Here is a 9,972-nt window from a genome sequence, read left to right on the forward strand (position 1 = left end):
CCATATCTTTATAAGTTTCATTTTCGTAGTATATATCAGCCTTTGCTTGAATGAGAGTTTTTATTATCGGAATATGTCCACTATATGTTGCAAGATACATAGGAGTGCATTGTTCAATGTCATGAACATCTACTCTAGCTCCACTCTCAATGAGTTCCTCAACTACACTAACATTGTTAGATTCAACACCTGCATGTAATGGTGTGCGACCCATGTTGCATTTGTCATTGACATTTGCCCCTTACTGATCAAGAATTGCACGAATTCTCTGTGACCTTCTAAAGCCGCTAAATGAAGCATTGTATTTCCTACCTTAGTTTTGCAGTTTACATCAAACCCCGACTCTAACATAACTGTGATGACATCACATTTCCCACCCAATGCTGCATCATGAGCACCCATATTGCCATCAGTAGCAATGTTATATATATCTGCATTTGCTTGAATAAGAGTTTTCATTATCGGAATATATCCCCAATCATGTTGCAAGATGCAAAGGAGTGTATTGTTGATTGTCAAGAAAATCTACTCTAGCCCCACTCTCAATGAGTTCCTGAACTACACTAACGTCGTTAGATGCAACTGCTGCATGTAATGCTGTCCAACCAATGTTATTTTTGTCATTGACATTTGCCCCTTTACTGATCAAGAGTTGCACTAATTCTCTGTGACCTTTTAAAGCTGCTAAATGAAGCATTGTATTTCCTTCTTTAGTTTTGTCGTTTACATCAAACCCCGAATCTAACAGAACAATAATGATATTACATTCCCACCCAAAATGCTGCATTATGATCACCCATATCTTTATAAATTTCATTTTCGTAGTATAAATCAGCTTTTGCTTGAAGAAGAGTTTTCATTATCGGAATACGTCCACTATATGTTGCAAGATACATAGGAGTGCATTGTTCATTGTCATGAATATCTACTCTAGCCCCACTTTTAATGAGTTCCTCAACTACACTAACATTGTTAGATTCAACACCTGCATGTAATGGTGTGCGACCATTGTTGTTTTTGTCATTGATATTTGCCCCTTTACTGATGAGGAGTTTCACTAATTCCCTGTGACCTTTCCAAGCCGCTAAATGAAGCATTGTATCTCCTTCTTTAGTTTTCCAGTTTACATTAATTCCCGACTCTAACATAAACTCAATTGTTTTATACATTCCGTGAATAGTTGCTGCATGAGGTCCCATATCGCCATAATTTGGCAAATTATATATATCAGTATTATCCTGTTTGAGTGATTGCAATACTCCAAAGTCTCCTCTAAATGCTGCAAGATGCTTAGCGGGTGGTTTTTTCTCATGATTATCTGCCCTAGCCCCAGATTCAGTGAGGTATGAACTATACTCTCATGTTCGATTCTTCAGCTGATCTAATGCCGTATAACCATATTTGTTTATTCTTATTTACTTCTGCCCCCTTTACTGATAACAGTTGCACTAATCAAAGTGACCTTTATAAGCCGCCAATTGAAGCAATGTAATTCCAATTTTGGTTGGGTAGTTTACATCTAACCCCGACTTTATCATGTGTTCTATAACATCACATCTCCCTTTATAGGCTGCATAATGAGCACATGTATTACCGCACATATCGATTCTATAAATATAAGCACTTTTTTGAATAAGTGTTTTCAGTGGGGGAATATGGCCCATCATTGCTGCAATATGCAAAGAAGTTTGTAGCATACCATTTTCAGCATCTACCTCAGCTCCAAGCTCAATGAGGTATTGAACTAAACTATCATGGTTAGACTGAACAGCTGAATGTAATGCCGTGTAACCATAACAACCTTGGTCATTTATATTTGCTCCTTTGTTGATCAAGAGTTGCACTAATTCAAGGTGACCTTTCGAAGCGGCTAAATTAAGCAATGTGTTTCCTTTTTTGGTTTTGCATTTTACATCGAACCCTAATCCTAAAAGATACTCTAAAGCATCTTTTTTTCCGTATTTAGCTGCAACATGAGCAGCCATGTCACCACATATGTCAGTACTATAAATACCAGCATGTGCTTGAATAAGAGTTTTCATTATCGGAATATATCGCAATAAGTTGCAAGATGCAAAGGATGCATTGTTTATTGTCACGAACATCTACTGTAGCCCCACTCTCAATGAGGTTCCTCAACTACACTAACATTGTTAGATTTTAACAGCTAAATGTAATGGTGTGCGACCCATGTTGCCTTTGTCATTGACATTTGCCCTTTACTGATCAAGAGTTCGCACTAATTCTCTGTGACCTTTAAAAAGCCGCTAAATGAAGCATTGTACTATTTTTTTCCTTTTTTAGTTTTGCAGTTTACATCAAACCCCGTCTCTATCAGAACTGTGATGACATCACATTTCCCACCCAATACTGCATGATGAGCACCCATTTCCCTTTTCTCATCAGTAGCAATGTTATATATATCTGCATTTGCTTGAATAAGAGTTTTCATTATCGGAATATATCCCCAACCTGTTGCAAGATGCAAAGGAGTGCATTGTTTATTGTCATGAACATCTACTGTAGCCCCACTCTCAATGAGTTCCTCAACTACACTAACATTGTTAGATTGAACAGCTAAATGTAATGGTGTGCGACCTTTGTTGCCTTTGTCATTAACATTTGCCCCTTTACTGATCAAGAGTTGCACTAATTCTTTGTGACCTTTCCAAGATGCTAAATGAATTATTGTATTTCCTTCTTTAGTTTTGCGGTTTATATCAAACCCCGACTCTAACAGAACATTAATGGCATCACATTTCCCACCCAATGCAGCAGCATGAGCACCCATTCGGCCATAAGTATCAATGTTATATATATCTGCATTTGCTTGAATAAGAGTTTTCATTATCGGAATATATCCCAAATATGTTGCAAGATGCAAAGAGTCTTTTGTTGATTGTCATGAACATCTAGTGTAGCCCACTCTCAATGAGTTCCTGAACTACACTAACATCGTTAGATTGAACAGCTTCATGTAATGGTGTGCGACCCATGTTGTTTTTGTCATTGATATTTGCCATTTTACTGATCAAGAGTTTCACTAATTCCTGTGACCTATTAAAGCGCTAAATGAAGCATTGTATTTCCTATTTTATTTTTGCAGTTTACATCAAACCCCGACTCTAACAGAACTGTGATGACATCACATTTCCCACCCAATGCTGCATCATGAGCACCCATATTGCCAGAAGTATGAATATCATATATATCTGCATTTGCTTGAATAAGGAGTTTTCATCTAACGGAATATATCCCCTAATTGTCGCAAGATGTAAAGGAGTGAATTCCTTATTGTCATGAACATCTACTGTAGCCCCACTCTCAATGAGTTTCCTGAACTAACACTAACATTGCTAGATTTAACAGCTCTGTGTAATGCCGTTTGACCATTTTTGTCTATAGCATCTATGCTAGCAACGGTTTCTCTGAGTATCTCCATGACTATTTATGAACTTTGAATTCTAAAATGAAGAGTGACATAAGATCTACTGCTTCCGGTATTTGTTCGGCGCCCGATGTAGGTTACTTAACCTGACCTAATGACCTAACCTGTTTTACATTACCTTACCTAACCCAACCTAACTGATAGATGATCCACTAATAAGAATGCCCCAAGATCTACTTCTTCCTATAGAGGTGCAACCCTGAAGGTGCAAGGTTATCATCAACTCCAACAAGAAACCTGCTGTCTGCATGTGCACGTACCTGGAACGTCTTCACAGCTGCAGCAGCAGCATCTTCCTCGTAGGCTGCATCCGGAAGGTGCCCAGGACCTGTGGAGGGAATTGTTAGTCTGACACATGACAAAAAGGTTATATAGTTTTATGCATCCTGGTAAATCGTACAGTGTTGAATCCTAGTGTCAAAAGTCCTCACTAAGAGTGTGTCCAAGAATATGATGTTTTGTTACCTTTGGCCCCACAGAAGCTGAAATTGTTTGCAACTGAAATACCCTCGATTGTTGTAGCGGGGAGGAATTGTAATTTTCCCCTGATTTATTTATCATGTTTTGAAAGGAAGACATCTCTCCTTCCATATGGGTTCTTCCCTCGCTACAGACTACTTCGATGGAAATGTCATGTTATATATATGATATATATACACACACACACACACAAACATAAGAGAGTGTGGATATGTGGTTGGAGGTGTGGCTGTGTCATATATAAGGGAGTGTGGATATGTGCTTTCTTGTTGTGGATTTCCTCTAAATTTGTGTCGACGGGGAGAGAGAGAGAGAGAGAGAGAGAGAGAGAGAGAGAGAGAGAGAGAGAGCTCTGAATATAAACAAGACTAAAGGTGTCAATTGCCCTGTCGCTAACATTCACGACGACTTATCAAAGGCCGTAGATCATTCAAGTTACTACTTCTGGAACCGCTGCTTCGGACTATTGATTTCTCGTCATTATTCCGTTTACTGAACATTGTCCGGCCATAAAAAGCCAACTAATCGTAAGAAACCCATTAACCATTATCGGGTCTTTATTTAAATATAAAGAAAAACTGAGCCCTCTTCTGACTTCCAATGAGGTCTAATTTTATTTTCGTGTCCCAAATGTTGTTTGGGAAATTATGTAGGCATCTTAAAGTCCGCGTTGATTGCCACAGGGGGGTGAGTTATAGAACAGGTGTCCGGTTGTCTTCACCAGAATTCTCGAACATTCGAGTACATTAAAAAAATGTAAATTTAATATAGAATACAAACACTTTAAGGGCTTCTTCTCCTCAAGAGCTTGCTGTCTTCGAATCGCTTTCCATAAAAACAATAGTTCCAAAATTAAACAACCAAACTACCACTAACTCTCTTTACCAGGCATAACTAATATTTAACTTGGAACCTTTCCTTCTTCTTCTGGTCACTCGTCTTCTTCCCTTCACTTGATATGGTAATTTTCTTAGCATTGAAATAGGTTTTCTTTTGTGATTATTAAAATTTTTAAATGTATGTTGACATTATTAGGTAGGATGAGTCTTTTTTATTTTTATTATGTTTATGTATTGATTTTTATTTTTTAGCCGTGATGATGATGGGGCTGGACCCCGAAACGTCGCTCAATAAAGCCTTTTAAAACTACCAGAAAACGTCTCCCGTGTTTCCTTGAGAATATATATAATATATATATATATATAGATATTATATATATATAATATATATATATATATATATATATATATATATATATATATTCCTGCATCAAGAAGCAATAATGTATACACATCAATGTAGACTAGTAATGTTTCAAAAATAGGTTTTGTCATTCGTGACCATTTTTAGACATAATTCAAATACTTTTCTGTAATTATTGTTGATGGGTAAATCAAACATCACCCATGCATCTGATGTCTAGGTCCGTTCCTTACAACGCACCTGATTGGCTGCTGTTGATAAGACAATCACAGGGCTGGAAACTCCTCAGTCTCTTTCGAGAGTTCAGGTAGGCAGGATGTAGTATGTTTCACCTCTGCTGAAGGATATATTGTCGTTCAAAAGTATCGCTCAGGAGGAAGTGGAACACACTACATCCTACCTACGTGAACTCTAGAGAGAAACTAAGGAGACTTTCCAGCCCTGTGATTGGCTTATTAACAGCAGCCAATCAGTGCGTCATAAGGGATGGGTAATTTGTTTTTTGTTTTATCTAGCAACGATAATTAGAGAAAAGTTTTTAATTATTTCTAATAATGGTCACGAATGACCAAGCCTATATTTGAGACATTACTAGTCATACATTAATGTGTATACATCATTGCTTCTTGATGCAGGAATATATATATATATATATATATATTTATATATATATATATATATATATATATATATATATATATATATGGTTGGTTTTTTTCTGTCTTTGTCATATCTTTGTACAGATTAGTATACAAGTATTCTCTTCTCTCTCTCTCTCTTCTCTCGTATCTCTCTCTTCTCCTCTCTCTCTCAGGCCACTGTTGCCGTATTAGTCTCTTGTTGTGTCACAGAATCGGTTGTTGTATAATGCTCAGGTTCGGGAAACGAGAGAAGTGATGTCTCTGCTCAGTGCATCTTTAAAGTATCCCGACCATATATTGGAAGAAAGCAATTCAAAAAGCAAAACGTAATTTTCTACCGACCCCCTAAAGACAAGACGAGACACACCAAACAATAAAATAAAATTCCTCACCTGGAGACGATTAAGAGAGTAAACCAACCCACCCCTTGGGAAATACCAACCCTTTTGCATTTACCTACCCGAAACACCCTAGCCAAATCCCTGATTAACGTCCAACAAAAGACATCTCCCAAGGACTCTGGGTCTATGAGATCCCATGCCAAGACTGTGACCTATCTTACATCGGATTTAACAGGAAATCACTTCCCCAGAGATTAATACAACACAACGGTCAGTTAGGTATGGACAACAGAACTCGGCTATTTTCAACCATATAAATGAACATAACCATAGAATAAACTGGAATTTGTCACGTGTAATTTATAGCAGCAACTGCCGGTACAAGAGTCAAATGATGGAATCGGCCTTAATAAAGAGAAGCAGGTAATGAACATCTCAAAAGGAGCTGGATTTCGGATGTCAACAACGAAGTCTTTATCAACCAACGCTTAAGAAGATTAAAGGAAGATTATCAGCGGGGGTGACCTAAATTGGCTTACTTGTGGACGGATCTCTTGGTATAAATACCACCTTTTCTGTGTAAACTTTTCTCATTCATATACCTGAAGAGAGAGACAGCAGTCTCTGAAATATAGTACTTTTCTCTCTGCATTTTGGTGTTTTTATGGGCTCCTTTTATTAGATATATATATATATATATATATATATATATATATATATATATATTATATATATGTATACATATATATATATATATATATATATATATGTATATGTATATATATATATATATATACATATATACATATATATATATATATATATATATATATATATATATATATATATATATATATATATAAATTGCTCCTGGTGAGTGTATTCTATCACATATGGTAAGAATGGAAGGTGTTATTGGCGCATAGCACATATGGTAAGATGGAAGGTGGTTATTGGGTCTTGTTTTGTGCCTCTCGCCAGAGAAGCCATTAGAGAGTTCAAGAGATCGGGAGAGAAAGGAAAAGGATGGTAGTAGTTCGCCCCACTGATTGCTCCTTTTGCAATGCCCCTTTTAGTGGTGTGTATGCGTATGTGCGTAGTAACACTGAAATCGGCGTGATATCGCCCAAAATAGTACTGAACACACCCCACCAACCTTAATTCACTACATTTAATAAATGTGTAGAAGTTTGCACACTATTATATTTGGAATTTATTTTTGACAACTGAACTTTGCATCATTATTGTATTGTTTTTTTATGTTATGAAAACCTTGTTAAGTCAGTTCTGCATTTTTGTGGGTAATTGTATAAACTTGTCTCTTTTCCCCAACAAAAACCCGAATGCAGGACTGAACAAACAAAGCTTCTTGGCTCAACTTTTTTTTTGAGTGGCCTGTTATCTAGTATTGTGTAGTGATGTGGTGTGTGGATTTTAGAAAGGGCGATTGCCCTTGATTCTTTTGAAATTTTGTCGTAATTTGTTTCATTTTAGTGCCATTTGGTTTTGGTATAATTCCCATTGAGTGATTGAATTCATATGTCACTTATGTTTTTTAGTACTCTTTGATATGTTTAACTTTTAGTTATTAAATTTAATTTTTAACTGTAAAATTTTATCAAATGCATTTCAATATCCTCGATTTTATTTCATTTTTCCCCTATGTTTCAGTTTTGTGGATTGCAGAATATAAATTGATCTGATAAACCTTTATTGTTTCATACTTGAAAGGGTTATGCAAATAACTTTTAGAACGAGATAACAAAGCGGTCCCTCTAAGGACTGAAAATCAACCCGGTGAGTACTCGCAACATTTTGGAGAGAAGAAAGAGAGGAGAGGAGGAGAGAGAGAGAGAGAGAGAGAGAGTACCTCTCATCGTATCTCGTTTATAGCGATTTATGATCTGAGTTCATGTCGACAGGACCTGCTCAGTAAGTGAAAGTACTAATTGTGGTACTCTCATTAAGGATTGGTGTGTTATCCTTGTTAATAATGGGTGAGAGATATCTCGGGAATTTAGAAACCGCAAAGGGAAGTTTTGTGGAGTTTTTGTTAAGTAATTTTAGCGGTTTTTTGAACCAAAGTAACAAACGTTAGCAATATACGTCCACTAAGTCCCATTTTTCTGCCCAACAGGGGGGTGGGGCAGATCCGCCCAGTTCTCCCACCACTTCACGAAAAAAAAATGATGAGTCACACTCTTCCTCCTTATATTAGTACATAGTTTTCTGTTTGTGGACTTTTATTTGCTTTAGTTTAGTAACCCGCGGTGGGGTTGGTGGGTAGGACATAGGTAAGGAGGAAGCAGGGGAGAATCCTATGAAGGCCCTCACAGTAGTGTGGTAGCAGTGCCCTGACTCAAAGGTGGGCGTCGTAATATACCAGCTTGAATGGTTTGTTGGATCATGTTTAAAGCCATCTCCAGATGCATCTGTGTTAGGCGTTGTGGTTGCACAACTCCAAGGATTCAGTGTTGAACGGAAGAAAGGTCAAGGGAGAAATATTTAACATATTCTCTCTCTCTCTCTCTTCTCCTCTCCTCTCTCTTCTCTCTCTCTCTCTCCAAAAGTAACAAAAGTTTCATTCCGTAATAGTTGACGGTTTGCTTGGGATATAGTATCTCTGAAAAGTGGAATTATTTCATCTAATAATATTCCTTTGAAACTATTAATAAAGTAACATCCTCTTCGTTTTCGTTTGATTTCCTCCTCAATTTCAAAGTCAGTGGCCGTAATAAATTGATGATAGACCTCCTCTGGTCTTGTAGGTGTCGAGTCAGTTATCTTCAAGTTCGTTTGTTTTTGTTGATTTGTGTTTGTAAGGAGAGTGAGTCCTTGTGAGTGACTCCCGGACTTCATAGCTCTGAAGATTCCAAGATGGTTCTGGCTGTCTTCTTCTCTTCTTCTTCTTCTTTCTTCTTCTCTTCTTCTTCTTCTACGTTTCCTATTTTGATGAGTATCAGGCACTGTTTTACGGTCAGTGAAAAAGTAGACAGACAAAATGCTTGTCTGTTATGATGCCTATAGCTACTATAACCTATTTCATTCCTTTTACTGTACCTCTTTTCATATTCCCTCTTTCTCCCAACTGACCAGCACTGGCCTTTGGCCTAAGCTCTATGATACTCTATTCGATTCATTCATTATGTCGGTAGAGCTCCTCGTAACAAAAGGAAACTATTTCTATTGTAGTGTTGTCGCTGCTTATAGGGTCGGACGATCTCCCTATTTCCTCTCGCAAGAAATAGGGAGAATGGAATCCGAATTAGGGATCTGCATATTGTCCTGTGTCATCTTGAAAGCTGTTGGTGCAATCTGTATACCTATCTGATTTCAGCGATTACTTTTTGATCAAAACAGAACATGCGACAAACAAGAATAAGAGGGAAGGTCAGTTTCTCAGACATCTATGGTGCATTGTATTGGAGGGTTCTGTGCCATATTTGCTTCGTATTTATGCGTCATCACCTTCTGCCCTACACAGCATCTTACTGAACGCCTCCCATGTTGTCTGTCTGTTGAGGCCTTGTGGAGTGTTGGGGGGGGGGGGGGGGGGGGGGTGGGGGGGGGGGGGGGGGGGGGGCGTTGCAAATCATTGCTAGGAGGGCGGCTTTCAGACGTCAACAGGCATTGGGACTCGCCTGTGGAAACCTGAAAGCAAATGGTCAGGCTTTGAAATGTATTGTTGAGTAAAACAACTGCCAGGATTATCATTATAGCAAACCTGATCGTACTCCTTCAGTTTTGTCTACACACACACAAAACACACACACACACACACACACACACAGAGGAGGGGTGATGTTGGATCTCGTCCCTCTTTTGGATAATGAAAGTTGTATAGACAAGGTTGCGAGAT

General features: G+C 37.9%; 1 protein-coding gene across 1 annotated transcript; it reads right to left on the reverse strand.

The window, feature by feature from the left end:
- Positions 1–478: 478 nt before the first annotated feature.
- LOC135224030 (putative ankyrin repeat protein RF_0381) lies at positions 479–2,791 on the reverse strand. The gene is made up of 3 exons (XM_064262952.1): positions 2,473–2,791; positions 1,700–2,023; positions 479–741 (listed from the first exon to the last, which is right to left on the reverse strand). The coding sequence occupies exons 1-3, from the start codon at positions 2,789–2,791 to the stop codon at positions 479–481; spliced, it is 906 nt and encodes a 301-aa protein (XP_064119022.1).
- Positions 2,792–9,972: the final 7,181 nt, after the last annotated feature.

This window comes from Macrobrachium nipponense, chromosome 10, assembly GCF_015104395.2.
Source record: "Macrobrachium nipponense isolate FS-2020 chromosome 10, ASM1510439v2, whole genome shotgun sequence".
NCBI classification, from domain to species: Eukaryota; Metazoa; Arthropoda; class Malacostraca; order Decapoda; family Palaemonidae; genus Macrobrachium; species Macrobrachium nipponense.